This window comes from Periophthalmus magnuspinnatus, chromosome 17, assembly GCF_009829125.3.
Source record: "Periophthalmus magnuspinnatus isolate fPerMag1 chromosome 17, fPerMag1.2.pri, whole genome shotgun sequence".
In the NCBI taxonomy this organism is placed as follows: domain Eukaryota; kingdom Metazoa; phylum Chordata; class Actinopteri; order Gobiiformes; family Gobiidae; genus Periophthalmus; species Periophthalmus magnuspinnatus.
The window spans coordinates 20,706,455-20,722,587 of record NC_047142.1 but is presented as its reverse complement, the minus strand read 5'-3'; the positions used below and the strand labels follow the sequence as shown (position 1 = coordinate 20,722,587).

The 16,133-nt window shown below is 37.4% G+C and overlaps 1 protein-coding gene across 1 annotated transcript in view; it reads left to right on the top strand.

Moving 5' to 3' along the window:
* ghrhra (growth hormone releasing hormone receptor a) overlaps positions 1-16,133 on the top strand; it is a 98,478-nt gene that overhangs the window by 50,880 nt on the left and 31,465 nt on the right. The window contains exons 4-6 of the mRNA XM_055228424.1: positions 7,044-7,144; positions 8,933-9,030; positions 15,931-16,063. Of these exons, the coding sequence (XP_055084399.1) occupies positions 7,044-7,144; positions 8,933-9,030; positions 15,931-16,063 (332 nt within the window). The remainder of the gene's footprint in view (positions 1-7,043; positions 7,145-8,932; positions 9,031-15,930; positions 16,064-16,133) is intronic.

The window sequence follows — 16,133 nt, the reverse complement described above, 5'->3', positions numbered from 1 at the left end:
AAACAAGGAATGCATTGGACCATTTCCTTGTGAACTATCTAATCAGAGAGACAATCAAACATATGCGGAAATAACAGTGATGCCAGCCAGCTTTAGCGCTTTGCTAAGTAGGGTTATCTTTCCTGGCTAATCTGCCATGAAAGATGGAGTCATTCTGATGAAGCAGGGCACCATACATTATTCATTATTTTGTTGGTTGGCAGCCCTATAAGCTCAGGGAGATGACTCTGGCACAAGAAGTGATGTGAAAACGCATCACAGCCGTAAGTTTTTCCAGGCCTGCTGCAGTAAAGAATGGACCAGGACTAAAATTAAAATCTGACAACAAGGACAGTCTATAAACAGGGACTATACTTATGATCACTGTTCCCTCTAAACTGCGCGCGTGCGCAATTGCGCACTGCTGACACGGTCTCCGCGCCCAAAAAATTCGGACCGGAATTGAAAATAAAAATAAACACACAACAATTCAATGTGATTCAGTGAGTGTGACCGGCGACGAGCTGCTCCAGCCAATTATGTGATTCACATACGTATTTGCGCAGCTTATCCACGTCATTGACAGGCTCCTCATGCGCCGCTACCAGAGTTTTAGCCGATGTAGCCGATGTGGAGTGAAAACTCGCTAATGATGCTAATGATGCTAATGATGCTAATGATGCTAAGTGCTGTTTATCCCCTTAACGTTCCGACGGCCCGCGCTCTGGCGCACTGTTTTGTAGCAGTTGTGCGTTTTAAACATGACGAAACGGAAAAAACAAAGGAAGTACGCGACCAAGGACACTGTGGATGTTTGTACAAGTTAAACTAGAGGCATCTCGGACCCGGAGCGGTTCATGGAACCGAGTGAAGATCTCATGGTGGAGTCAGGAGCAGAGGACCTTATGTGCTGATGGACTGGATGTTGTTCCTGATCGGTAAGTGTGGTTTATTCTGCTATTGACTTAATTGTGGGTCAAATATACCATGCGTAATCATTAGCGTTAGCTAATGCCAAAGTGTCTTGCCTAAGGACACAATGACGGAAGTTGGTCCGAGCGGGACTCGATGCTCCAACCTCTAACCACTGAGCCACTGTAGCAGAATAACTGCCACACTGTACAATCATGTCCAGTGTGTTCTTAGTTTCCAGTGTGTGTTTGTTTACATTTTGAAGTGTGTGTGTTTATTCACTTTTTGCAGTGTGTGGTTTGTAAATATATATTTATTTTGACCCATACAACCTGTTTTGAATATATTTTATATACAAATACACATTATATATTGTGTTTTGATATGATATGTAAATGTACAGTAATAGAGCAGCTGGGTGTGCAGATACAGATTCCTCTCAGTGTGGATTGGTCATTGACTGTCACTAGTTCATGAGTTGTAAAAATCAAATGATTGTGTCATATACTGAAAAAGAGTTAATGGACTGTCTCCCAGACCACAGCAGGACAATCTCACTCAGTCACAGCAAAAGCTTCACACAATGGCTTATACTCATAATACAAATCAGAGCTTTATCATAAAAATGTTACGTGTGTTTTCAACATTGGAGTTTACAGTTGGCTTGGTTTGGTTGGAAGCTCATGTTTTGCCATAGTTAAAATTTAATATTTATACTTCCAATAGCATTAACATACTACACAGGTCATGAGCAAGATTTTTGTCATTTTCATTGTATACATGGCTAAAGCACTTAATTAAAAGTCTTATAACACAAATGTAAATGCGGTAATTTGATTCTAAACCATTTAACTTGGATGGATGCGATGCAGCATGACCACAGTGCGCACGTCCGATGTTGCTCACAGTGGTCCATGGGACCGCTCAGGGAGTTTGTGTGTTTGCCCAGACTCGTGAAAAATTAGACGGAACATTGCTTATGATGCTTCAATTGATTACACTTTTCAAATGTTCAAATTCAAAGCGTAAACTTAATCTTGAACCTAATTTTATCATTTTGGTTGTGTAGTTTTGGAAGTCAGCTGCCGTATATGCTTTTCAGATCAATATTGTGGTTTATAATGAACAAAATGTAAAATGAGGATTTACTTACTTATTCCTTAGCTAAGCAGTAAGTACACAGAAATAATGTCTTCTTCAACACAAAAACTTTTAGTATTCAAATGGTAGCGGCTCTTGATACTTCAATTATCTGATTATGCCTGAAAACTATAACACTGTCTAAAATCCCATGAATAAATAAATACAAATATTGTGCCACTGGGCTTGAACACATCGTCAAAAATATATATAAAAGCACAAAATAAGTTCATTATATCTGAATGTATTATATGCTGAGGTCAGAGCTTAGAAAACCAAAGAGGCTATTTATGGGCGTAGTGAACGAGGCCATGGAACAGCTCAACGGATGATGCAGGGCCTTTAGATGTGGCATTGAATTAATGAGCCAATTTATATTATTTCAGTGGTAAAATGTACAATGAAGCTGCAATTACTCCTGGTTTCATAAGGCATACATTAAACCAGTTAATATGCCGGGTATAGTTTTTACAGCAATTAATCCATGCTTTATGCTGTTTAAAATGTAACTTTTCTAATGTAGGATCCACTACACCTAAGCTCCGTGTAGATGTTATTGCCTTGTCTGGAATGTTTCACCGTATAGCATTAAACCATCTTGCATTTATCTCATTACATGTGTTTTTTCATACTTTGAGAGAGTAAGAGTGGGCTTGCATTGCCACAGATCTGGTGTGTAACTTGACTTAGCGCACCTGCTTCTCCACTGAGATAGATACATTTAATGCCATACTGTGGGAAACTAAATCAACAGCATCTCCATGGAGACGAGCACGCGGTGTACCCTCCACCACCAGAAAATGAGGCTGCCTTTTAAATAGGCCGTTAGCAAGGTCTAGTTAGCAACCGCTTGTTTTATGTGGGCCTGGTCATTAGCGAAGGATCTGAGGGTTTTCTCCTGGTTGCGCTGAGATGGAAATCGTTTCTCATCGATGATAAAAAAAAAAGAATACGTGGCATTGAAAAAAAAACCCGCAATTATCAGCAGGCTCCTATTTGCTCAGATTAAACATACGCACCAGTGTTTTTAGTCAAACAGAGTGCCGAACAACAGCGCCGATGGGTAACCGTGCTAACTGTACCCGCCCACTGCAGTCAAAGGGTTTGAGCGGAAACATGTGAACAGAAATCGCAGGACAAGAGTTTAAAGGGCTCATATTACACTATTTTCTGATCTATGTCATAATGTTGTTTCCTTATCAAAAACATACCTAGAGTTGTGTTTCATTTAATTCACATGTTTAACACACAAACCCTGGATATTTAGGCTGAGTTCTTCTCTCAAACAGAAAACACTCTGTTCCACCTTGTGATGTCATGTGGTAATACAGGAAGTGCTCCACTGTGTTTTTAAACTCCACACACCTTCATTAGAATCATTTGGATAATTTCAGCCCTGGAGTTGCCAATTTCTACTGGACAAATGGTAAAAGGTAGGGCTCTTAACTTGAAAACTACCACTTCATGACATCACAAGGTGAAACAGAGCATTTTAAGCTTTGGAGATGTAGAGAGACTAATAATAAAGGGTTACTCAAACATGTGTGAATGAAACAAAACACAACTCTGGTATGTATTTGATGACGTTCTAACAATCCTAGGACCTTTAAAGAAGACATATTATGTTATTCTTTGCTATTTTGTATAAAGCTATAACATAAGTAGATCATTATTTTACATTTTGTTCATTTTAAACCACAATATTCTTTGTCTTAAGAACATGAAATGCAGAAATAGCTCATTCTAAATGGTTTGCAGTGGCTCAGAGTTATTCCTTATGTATTACGGGCATCCTAATCATTCACTGCTATGAGTTTATAAGCGCTTTTCACAGTTTTGAGAGACCAGAGGGGGAGTTTTGCAGGCACGGTAAAGCTAACAACAACTAGCATGCTAACGCCCACTTCCTGAATATCAGACAAAGACAACGCTTTATTAGATGTAAGCGGATGGTGCACAGTGGACTTATTTTGACTGCAAAAATTGGGTGCAGGGCGTTTAAGAATACACTGATTGAGAAAAATGACCACGTGATGAGTAAGTACAGAGCAGGAGGCGGAGACAGGGGGTAGGTGAAAAGCAAAATTTTGTGTGCAGTTTAGCAATACCAGATTACTCAAGGGAGGGGACACCATTATACAAGGATAAGAGCTTGTTAAAGTTGTTTTTTTAATATGATATGTCTCCTTCAGTGTGGGCAGGATGCATGAGCAGATGATGACATTGGTAGAACTGGTTAAAATGGATGGGCTCTTGGTGAAGAAGCAAAGCAGGGACTAAACATGGGCCCACCACAGCTAAAACAAATGCAGTGTTTATTGAAATCTGACAAGTGTGACAAAGCATTGAACTGGTGAAGATGCAGTAATAAGGTTTGCAGCCATAAGCTCGGTGGATCATGGATGTTTTGCAGTTGGTAATACATCATTCGCTAGTGTGTCATGGCGTGGGATTTGAAAGATTACATTTTGAACATAAATACATTTGTGGAAAAGCCCTGGTTTAAGTGTACTCTTTTAGGCGCATGCAAAAGGATTATGCAGATAAGAAAAAGTTTAAAATATTTACAAGAGAAAACAGCTGTGTGTATTTGAGTAAAAATGTGTAGAGTTTTGAATTTTTTGTCAGATCTTTGTTTTTGGCAGTGGTGGAATGTAACAAAGTAAAAGCATTAAAGTACTATACTGTACTGAAGTAAATTTTAAGTGGATATTTTTGACTTTTCCTTCACTACATTTGAGAGACGGTATCTGTACTTTCCACTTCACCACATTTTTGAATAGGACTGAGAAGTAAAAGTTTTTTAATTACTGTGTGAAACCTGCTGGAAAGTCCGAGGGGCTTATTTTGAACACGTTTGTAATTTGAGCAAACAAAAATATACAAATTAAAACAGCAAGAAAAAATTCAGTTGTCTCTACTGAAAAAAAAATCAGCTCAAATTTGATCAAAATCACTTCGTTTGAAGCTTTATGAGATCTCATCTGCACGAAATACTTTTACTTTGTACTCTTTACTCTGTTCTTGAACTGAAGAAGCGGCTTGGATCACTCCTGCAACTTTTTGTCCAGTTGACAGATTTTACTTTTAGCTTTTACAATCAGACCTGCACAACTGAGGGTTTACACAGACATCTTGTAATCGTAAAGTACAGTACAGTAAATGGCTACTTTAAACGTTTACTTATATAGATGTTTTCATGTGATACTTTTACTTTTACTTGAGTATTGCCCTGGTATCTGCACTTTACTTACAAAATTGCCTCTTGTGAGCTTTAAGCCGTGTTATAATGTTGTTACGTCATCAAAAACATACCTGGAGTTGTGTTTTGTTTCATTCACACATGTTTGAGTAATCCTTTATTATTAGTCTGTCTACATCTCCAAAGTTCAAAATGCTCTGTTCCACCTTGTGATGTCGAGCCTTTTGGTCAGTAGAGATTGGCACTTTATCCAGATGATTCTAATGAAGGTGTACGGAGTTTAAACCACTTTGGAGCACTTCCTGATTCACCACATGACATCACAAGGTGGGACAGAGTGTTTACAGTTTGAGAGAAGAACTCAGCCTAATTATGCAGGGTTGGTGTGTGAATGAAAAAAAAACACAACTCCAGGTCTGTTTTTGATGAGTAAACCATATTATAACAGATCAGAAAATGGTGTAATATGGGCCCTTTAAGTAACAAAATGGAGTACTTCTTCCACCACTGGTTTTGGGAAAGATTTACCATGTACATTTTGCTACACATTTTTACCCAAACAGACAGAGCTGTTTTCTCTTGTAAATAAGCAGTGTTTTCTCCCACTGAGCACCTGTTGTTGATAATCCTTTGAAAATCTGTGTGTGGATGTACCCACACAGCACGGCTAATCCTTTTTATTCTTAGTTTTAAATATTGTTTTTATTATTTGTTGAATTATTTTGGTTTTGGCATAACCGTAGACATATGTTAACAAAGGGATAGGGGCTAAAAGTTAAAAGTCTTATCTGTCCAAACTATATAAACCTATTGTGATAAGTAGCAGTAATTCTTCAGTGCTTCAATAGTTTAACAGATCCGTTGGTTGTTGTTGACTGCGTCCGTCATTTTTTAAATTATTTTTTGGAATTAAAATGACAGCAGAGCGGAGAATGCAAAAGGTGGGTTAGCTGGACTTTCGGAGCGACCCAAGTTTAATCTGCTTTTTCACATATGACGATGCCGTTTACTGGTACTTTACTTTACAGTTTTTGCGCAATATCATAATAATTTTTAGAGCCATTAAAGACAAAACGTGGGGAAAAAAACTGAACTAGCTCATATTAAAACAGTTTACAGTGGTCCAAAGCTATTCCTTACTTGCCTTATGCATTCTGAGCATCATGTTTATTCACTGTGATGAGTTTTTTTTTCCTTTTTTTCCACAACTTTCCAGTCCAGAGTTTTGCAGTGACTTTAAAACTAACAACAACTAGCATGCTAACTTCCACTACCTGTTTATGGGACAAGAAAATCCTTTATAATTTAGAATCAGAAGACTTTTATTGCCATTGTCAGTGAACACAACTTCACAAACTAGAACCTTTCTTCAGTGGTAAACAACAACAACAACAACAACAACAACAACAACAGCAACGTAGAAATATAACTATTATAAATACAAATAAGGGCATGTATAAAGTAAAAAGAAGATATGCTTAAAAATAAAATAGTCATAGAGGTAGATATACACAACAACATCAGAACAACAGTGCAAACATGACTTGTTACGGTGACCAGTGTTATAAAGTGTCCAGTTTAGTGCAGATATGATAAAGTGTTCATGAGACCAACAGCAATTAGACACATACAAAACTCAGGGGACCTATTTTGTCCTCTGCTTATACTGTTTGTTTGTACTAGAGCAAGACAAATGTACTGGTAATGCTTTTTGAGTACAGTGCGTTTAATTGATGCACAGGGGATGCCTTCAGTTGACAAGTATTGATTTCATGGACAGCAGCTCTACTTGAACCTTGTTGCGTTTCAGGTTGGGTTTACAGGAACTGCACGTCGGAGGGCTGGTCGGAGCTGTACCCTCTGTATGAAGACGCCTGTATGCTGAGCGACGACCCCGAGCCTGAGTATGAGGTACTTACTACTCAATATTACTGCTATAACTTTATCTGACGTTTATGTTTGGTACATAGACGACAGCCTACAGAAACATGAAGACTTGTAGTATTGATTTTAATTGGAAGATTGGATGTTGTCGCCATAGATTTGTCACTCTATGATATTACTAGAGTTTTAGATTGTGTAGTTTTATGAGATTTTGGCTGAGATCGCCCTCTAGAGACAGTTGTATGCGATGGCTTATTAAACATGCTTTGATTTAGAAGTTAATCTATTGAAGCTAGGGGTTCAAACTGTATTTCAAGAACAATACCAAAACAATAAACAGATCTGGTAAATATATATATATATATGATTTGCGTGAATTCCAAAAAAAAAAAAAAAAAAAAAGTTTAATTAGTTTAATTAGTTTACATTGTACGAATGCTTCCAGCCTGTAAACAACATGAGCTGCCAAGAGATATGAAGTGAAGTAGGCTGCAATACATTTTTAATGAATGAAAATACATGAGGAGCCAAAAAGGCCGACAGCTCCACAAAAGCAGAATGCTGTGAAATGGCAAAGTTTAATGTGTGTGCAGTGAGTGAGTGCGTAAGTGACATTTGCTCAAAAGGTTGTTTACGTCCTGTACATGGATTTAGACCAAGCCAAATAAACTCTTTCTGCTACAAGTCACTACAGATAAGAACGCAATGCTATTTTTATAGCAGAAATGTGTCCTGAAGATTGTTTTAACTTCAACTCAGTTTTAGAGAGATTTGCAAAGCACATAACATAAGCAAACAAAGCACCAGTTAACCTTGACCCAAGCAAATTAATGCAATTAGATTATAATCATAAAACGTACTTAAGGGTAATTTTTCTGGTAGTCTCCGCCACCTGCTTGTATCCATCGAGATTATATTGCTTTGCCTGAAATTTTCCACAGTATGTTATTAAAAGTCCTATATTAAACAAAATTGGCTCTTGTGAGATTTTAGCCATGTTATAATGTTATTAACTCATCAAAAATGTACCTGGAGTTGTGTTTTGCTTCATTCACACCTGTTTGAGTTATCCTGCATTAGTCTGTCTACATCTCCAAAGCTCAAAATGCTCTGTTCCACCTTGTGATGTCATGAAGTGGTACTTTTCAAGTTAACAGCTCCTTTTACCTTTAGGTCAGTAGAGATCCAGGCAAATTCAGAGTTTAAATTATCTAAATGATTCTAGTGAAGGTGAGTGGAGTTTAAAAACACAATGTAGCACTTCCTGTATTATCACATGACATCACAAGGTGGAACAGAGTGTTTTCTGTTTGAAAGAAGAACCCAATTTAAATACGCAGGACAGCATTATAACATAGATTTTTTAAAAATAGTGTAATAGAGGCCCTTTAAATTTATCTCCTTGGAGACAAGCTGGCCCCATTAAGCCAAGTTACAAGTCAGTTCTGTGGAGAGACAACCTTGCTCACAGTAATAATGCATGTATTTTTTTAGCAATAAAAACAAAACTAAATATTGTTTTGTTGATGAAAGTAGCAGACCCTCTATCAGAAAAGTTACATAATTCAACTTTAGGAAATACAATGTTAACTTAATATAAAATGCATTAGTAAAGTGTTCAACTGACCTTGGTTGATAAAATAGTAATTTCTTCATTGTTCATAGTCATTATGTAAGAAATGTTTGTAGTCTTTTTGAGAATTTTTTTTTTCTTTTTCTGTGGCTCAACGAGACGCCTTCCGATCACAGTGTGTTCCTTTGACATGTGTGGAGTTTTCTCATGCTGTGCTCTTCTGTTTTCACATATATTTTTAGACAAGCTACCTGTCCACGTTCAGGCAGGTTTACACTGTGGGCTACGCCACCTCCCTCATCTCACTCATCACAGCCATTGTGATCTTCTCTGCCTTCAGGTAAGACTCTTATATTAAAAAGTGAAAAAGACTGCATTGCACGCTCAGATGGCTCATCTCCAAAACTCCTCTCCAAAACTCCTCTTTTATTTTGAGATTACATTTCATCAAAAAACCATGCAGACGCTTTATTATATGTCTATTCAACTTATTTCGGAAGTTGCCGTGGGCGCCGCTATAGTCATTTGGGTTGTATTATTTCGCATGAGGCTGCCGATCTTGACAACAGATAAGTTTTATATGGACTATATGGACAACAAAGCTGCAAGCAAAAGTGGGCTGGGTGGAATAAGGTCAATACTTTTTGTTATTCTCCCTGTAACTATAATGAAAGCATATTTTTGTAATCTACCAGAGAGGTGCTAAAACATACTTGTACATCTCTTAGAAAGAAAATAGACTGTAAAATTACCCTCATAAAAGCAGAAATATCACTTTATTTTCCTGGGATCCAGAAATAATCATTCTGCGTATTCTATTCATAGGTTCCTGTTTATATATTAAGCGCCATGGTAACGGTCTTCATTTTCATCATACTGAAACCCATGTATACAGAAGATCTCTGGTCACCTCCTCCTCCTAACCCAAAATCAGACCTCTCTCATCTCAGATTTAGAGTTTAGTGCTTCTTTCATTGATACTGTGTACTGATACTGATACTGTGATAATCTTTTTCAGTCTTGTGTGCCATTTTTTTTCTCGTAAGCAGCCATAGGTCTATGCGTGTCCCTGATTGGCTAATCCACCTGTCAATCACGCTCTTCTGAACACAGGGGATATGACTTTTGTGCTTGGGTCATACGTAGACAACTGTGGGATTACACAGATACTGCAAGATTATATGTATTCTTATAGATTGTATGCTTGATACTCTAATTTTGCGTATTCCCAAAAGAACAAATGCGTCATTATTGATTTCCCCACATCTCTTACACACAGACTTGAGACGGATTAAGTAGGATGCCATTAGCTTGTTTAACAAATTAGAGTCAGCGCTGGCAGACAGAATACTAAACTCTTCACTGATTAATTCATGTCTTCAGACCAGGATTCCAACTTGGATTTTGCTCATGTGCAGATATCTGACCTGGGACAAGATAATTACTGTAATAAAAATAACTAGGGGTACAATGGTGGATCTTTGTTGGTGTGAGCTGTGCAATAACTGTGTCAGGACCAGAAATGGGTCAAAGTCTGGATGTTCTGCTCTTTTGGATTCGAGCTATATAATGTAAATGACATCAAGTAGAAAAATGAAGTGTTTTATAGATGTTTGATATCACTATGATGTCACCAGAAAGATATCACTCTTTCTGGTGGAGCTCAGCATGTCTCCAAGGTAATGTTATAGCTTTACCCGGAAACACCTTTAAATAATTAAAAATGTTTGTATGTCCCACTGGGAGAAGGTCCTGGACACGCTGAAGGGACTATGTCTCTCGGGCTGGCATCCCACTGGCCCATGATCCGGTAGAATGATGATAAGCAGAAGAAAATTTCCCCACTGTGGGACTAATAAAGGCATATCTTATCTTATCTTAAAATGGATGGACGTATGATCAAATTTGCAATCAGAGAATTATGAACTACACGTGAATGTTTTTATTTGGTGTTGTTTTTTATTCAGTTTCAGTTACAATAAGCCATCGACCCCAGCAACGATTATATTGTGGTGTTCTGCCAAAAGACACAACAACAGACATAAAGCAGGTAGCAGAGGTGTCTTTTTTATATTAGTTTCAGTGGCTGAATGACCCTTTCTGACATGTTAAGTTTTATTTTTGGCATTTTGTTTTATTATTTATTTTGAAAACTAGACACATATCACTAATTTGACTGTTGTTATTAAAAACTTTTCTGCATTGAAATACACGTATAAAACAAACAAACCTTGTATTTTTAAATCTATAATCATTATCTATAATTGAAATGTAAGTCTGAAAGTATCCAAAGTGTGTGACAACACGCTGCACATTATGGTGAGATGGGCTCTTCCTCTCACCCATAGTATTAATTACATCAAAGCTTTGAGCTCCAGATGGCTGAGAGAATGATTTGCTAAAGCTTTTACCAGCGGTGATAACACTCCTAGTCATTAGCTACAAACTCATTAGCCTTGTTTTTTTGTCTAAAGAGCTAGACGCTGACATGCAAACACTGATGTACATCCACGTGGTTTCCTGGTAGACTCCAGTTAAAAGTGCATTACTGTATATCACTTTTGTGGTAAAGCCACTTACTTTTCTCCATGGAGCTCTTTTTGCTCTGCCTGGGATATTCTATAGTATCACATTAAAACCATTGTTTTAAATGTACGTAATCTATGTGAATAAACTTGAATTTAATTAAAAAGCAGAAAACGACACCACCAGGCCAAATTACAGGTCAGATCTGCGGAGAGGTGACCCAGCATACAGTAAGAATGCATGTTTCGCAAAGTCTTTTTTTTTTTTTTTTTTTTTAGCTGTAATTGCTTGTAAATGAATACATTCAAGATAGATAAGTTTAATGCCATACCAGATAAAGCAATAACATAAACATGGAGACAAACAAGGTGCTTGTAGAAATGATTTAAAGTTATAATTTATATTTATTTACATTGTCAACATAAAGCTTTTGACACATATTGACTCAATCACAGCGGGAAGAGTAACCAAAACTTTTTACTTTTAAGTAATGTTTCTGTTAATTCAAAGTATAAATACCAAAAGCACAAGTAAAGTGTAAAATAAAGTATTCCCGGAGCAATTTCCTTAAAAACATACTCAAGTAAATGCAAAGTCATTATTATTACCCCTGTCTTTGTAAGATGCTGAGGTTAGAGTGGGAGCAGTAGAGGAGTGGAGGAATTATGGAGGTAGATTATGCAGTGTTGCTTACAGAGGGTGGAGAAAATGTACGTAAAAAATTACTTTTTTACATCAATACAATAGTTGTTTGGAATGGGAGACAAGTATGTTATACTGCGCTACGTTATGACAGAGACAAACTGAATCCACATTACGAGGCTATGGCCCCAGATTTATCTCAATCTTACGCAGTGATTGTTGCCAGTAAATAGATGACGTCAAAGCTTGTCGGCACCAAGACTCGTATCTGAGCCCTGATGAGCCATGATCTACTTTACACAGATCTGACTCAATTAAACCGCACTGCTGCTTTTTCAAACAAGCCAAGACGATCTGGGAGATTGTGGCAGCAGCTGTATAGTCTATACAGTGAGATCTGATTCCAAGTCCAAGTAAAGTTAAGTCTAAATCTGTCAAGTCAAACACATTATTATTGTCAGGCAAGCCCAAGCCATTATACATGTTAATCATTTAAAGGTGATTTTTCTGGTTGTCGGAGCACCACCTGTTTGTCTCCATGGTGATATTACTGCTTTTCCTACAATATTACACACTATGACTAAAAACACCTGTAATTGAATAGATGGATATGTGGAGCAGTTATCTTTCATGCCTCAGAGCAAAAAGGTTTTGGGTTTGACTTCTGTGTCACTGGGCCTTTCTGTGTGGAGTTTGCACATTTCTCTACATGTCTGGGTTTCCTCTGGACACTCCAGTTTCCCCCATCAACCCAAAACATAGTGCAACATAGGTCAAATCTAGCTAAGGTTGTCCAGACCAAGCTTAGCTCAAGATCATGTAGACAGTAAAGTATAAAGTTTTGTGTAATAGTGTAATAGTAAACAAATTGAGATTTTAATATGCTCAAATTAGCATTACACTGTATAAAGAAGCGGACTAAGGCAGAATGACATTACTCACAGCATTCACCTCCAGTTAAATGAAGCTCATCGAGACCAGCAGTTATAGGGGTGAATTTAGAGCCGAGTTCCATGGTTGAAATCCTGACCACGAGTATCATAGCAAACAAAGAGCCAATCTGGATCAAGGCTGTTGAAGGTAACGTCCCTTCCCGCCTGCACTGCTGGTTTAGCAGGGAGCAGGCGCTTAGTAACGCTGTCAATCTAACTGTTAATTACACTGTTGGAAGCGACCTTGGTGAATGAAGGCACTTGATTTGTCTGTTATTAATGTTCATATCTTGATTTATATACACAATAGTGAAATAAATACCAGCATGTAGAGCGGGTTAATACGAACAGTTTAAGACCAAAATGACAAGCCTGACAGCAGCAGTTACGGAGAGAGGGGCGACAGTTTTTCTATAGAAAGTGAACTAGTGCCAGTGTCGGTCAAGCCAGAACCGTGCCCATGCTCAATTCTTATTTGGAACACAGCAGCTAGCAGGTTATCTATGTCCATTTATAAACTCCAAACTAAACTACAAGGTATATAGTAAACGCTGTCCTTTGTTTTTCATTTATGCAGAAGTAGTCACCCAATTCCACAGCTTCTTTGTTTACATTTTTATATTATCTTGGCTAATGTGTTACTGTTTTTCCTCCAAACTTGTTATAAAAACTTTTCCATTATTATCCATCAGAGCTCTAATTGTAGTTTTGTGTGGGCCTCGTTAATCCCCCCCCCATTTAAAACGCATTAGACAAAGGCCAAAGTGCAATTAGAAGGTGAAATGGCTTGTTATAGAGCTAAACACATTCAATACTAATTTGATCTCTCTGACATGACCTGTGATGTTTTCAATTCAGTGGGCTCATCATTTGACGTTCAGCTTTGGTTCATGCGATTGCTTTGATGGCTTTGTGAATCTTTTCAGGACTTCATTCATAATAATCTATAAGAGATAGATGTTTAGGAGTAGCGGTGGGAAATATAATATGATGTTGCACTGCTTAGTATTATTATTACAAAAAGAAAGGTGTAAGTGAGTTTCTTTTTGAGTTGTGTTTGTAGACTAAAAAAAAATCATCTAGATAATTTACAATTGTTGGTTACTGGCTGCAAATGGCTGTCTATGAGGAAAAAATCACAAAAATGACCCAGATTTCTGCAGAATTGATTAGCGAAACACTAAAATCTCTTAATCTAAGGCTAAAGAAATGTTATTTTATTCACAATGATGGGTGACCAATGAGCTTGTTTGTTTCACATGCACCACAGAATAAAACAAATCTGATTGCACAGTTGTGTTTAGTTCTGACTCTGGCAGAAGACTGATATCCCTCTCTTAAAAATACAGAAAGATATCATTCTGGATATCTTTCTGTAATCAAGACATATCAGACTATCTCACATTTCTATCAAGAATCTTTCATCAAGGTAACAAAGTGTATAGTGAAGTACTATACTTAAGTTGAATTTTTAGGTATTGGTACAAAATTTTACCGTGGATACTTTTTACTTTTTTAGCAGGTATTTGTACTTTCTACCGCACTACATTTGTGTACTGAACTGAACGTAAAAAGTACTTTTCACATGATTTGAGGGGTTATTTTGACTATATTTATTGTAACATTCTGACTAAAGTTTTTGAGTTCAAGCTTCGGCTTTGAGCAAAGAAAGGAAAATTAAGAAAAATTTGAAAGTTGATTTGTATTGCAACTGCTGGCCAAAATATGTATAATTTTTTAATCAATATCACTACATTTAACACTTATGAACATATCAGAATCAGAATCCTTTTATTGCCATCGTTTGTGAACACAGTTCACAAACTAGGAACTTAATTTGGTGATAAAGTGCAACATAAAACACACTGAATAAATACAAATACAAATAAGGGCATGCAAATGAAATGCTTTTACTTTTTACTCTACATTTATTCTACAGTACATTTTTAAACAGATTAACTAAAGATTTTTTCATGTGATACTTTTACTTAAGTAACAAGTACAGATACTACAGTACTTCATCCAGCACAGTCTTTCATTAGATATAGTCCCAGTTGGTTGCAGTATTAGATCTGCTCTTGCTTTTGACTCGTCCAGATCCCTGCTTTGGCTCGTGTCGTCCTCCAGCCGCTCCTCAGTCTGGTCTTGTACCAAACGTTGGCATCTTTGTGTAAATGTTGAAACGAAATGAACTAAATGAGTTACTGTGTGTAAAAACACGCACACACAAATTGCCAAAATGTAAACACCTTTGTCAATTTCAACGCTCAATTTCTCATTACTCCTGCTCGCTCCCATCGTAAAGCTTTCATATCCTGAGCAATTATTAAACAAATCACTATATCTATCAGAATCTAATTTGTCTTTGAGTTAGAAAAACAGTTTGTAAATGATTTGTTAGTGTCTCCTATTGTCTGCACATTTATTAAAGAGGTTTATTATTGCCGGCCTTCAGCGCTGGTGTATTCTGGACACGGACGTTTTAGCTAACAAGCCTCTGCAGCTGACCAAACACTGCTCTAGCTGAATTAAACATAAGGCGCATGACGCATTGTAATGGCCCTGATCCAGACCAGTGGTAAATTCATTAAGAGATTGTTCACATTGTTTATGAAGTTGATGTTTTATTTACTTGCTGGAGTTTTGTTTGTATTTAGAGGGAAAATGCTGAGTTTGTAGCAGTATGAGAGGGAATTGATTTAATACTTATGTTGTAACCTATGTATAATTATAGTAGTGAGTATATCTAACAGAAGAACAGTAGGAGAGGCTGAGATGGCTCATGGTTCTGCTGCTGTGATGAAGTTTTGAGGGGAAACGAATGGGAAAGAAAGGATGTGTTTCAGAGCAGCAAAATATATCACAATTAAACTAAAACTACAATTTGAGGTGCCACAAAACAACACATTTTGCAAATATTTAAAGGTGCACTATGCAACTTTTCTGGTGAAGGATACCCGACCTGTGTGTCTCCACGGAGATGGTGTTAGTTTGCTTTGAATGTTCTACACTTTGGCATTAAACTTATCTGCCTTCATGGAGACAGGCTGGACCAGAATACTTACATAATGCACCTTTACTTATTAATTTTTTTGTCCTAATATAACCTTAAAAACCTGTCATCTTTGTTTTTGTCGTAGGAAGTTCCGCTGCACAAGGAACTACATCCACATAAACCTGTTCTCCTCCTTTGTCCTGAGAGCCAGCGCTGTATTCATCAAAGACACTGTGCTTTTCGCTGATGAGTCGCTGGACCACTGCTCCATGTCCACGGTGAGCATGCTAATTAGCTCCTACCGTTAGCAATGGTTCATTAGTTTACAATGTGCAAGCCGTGGCAAGT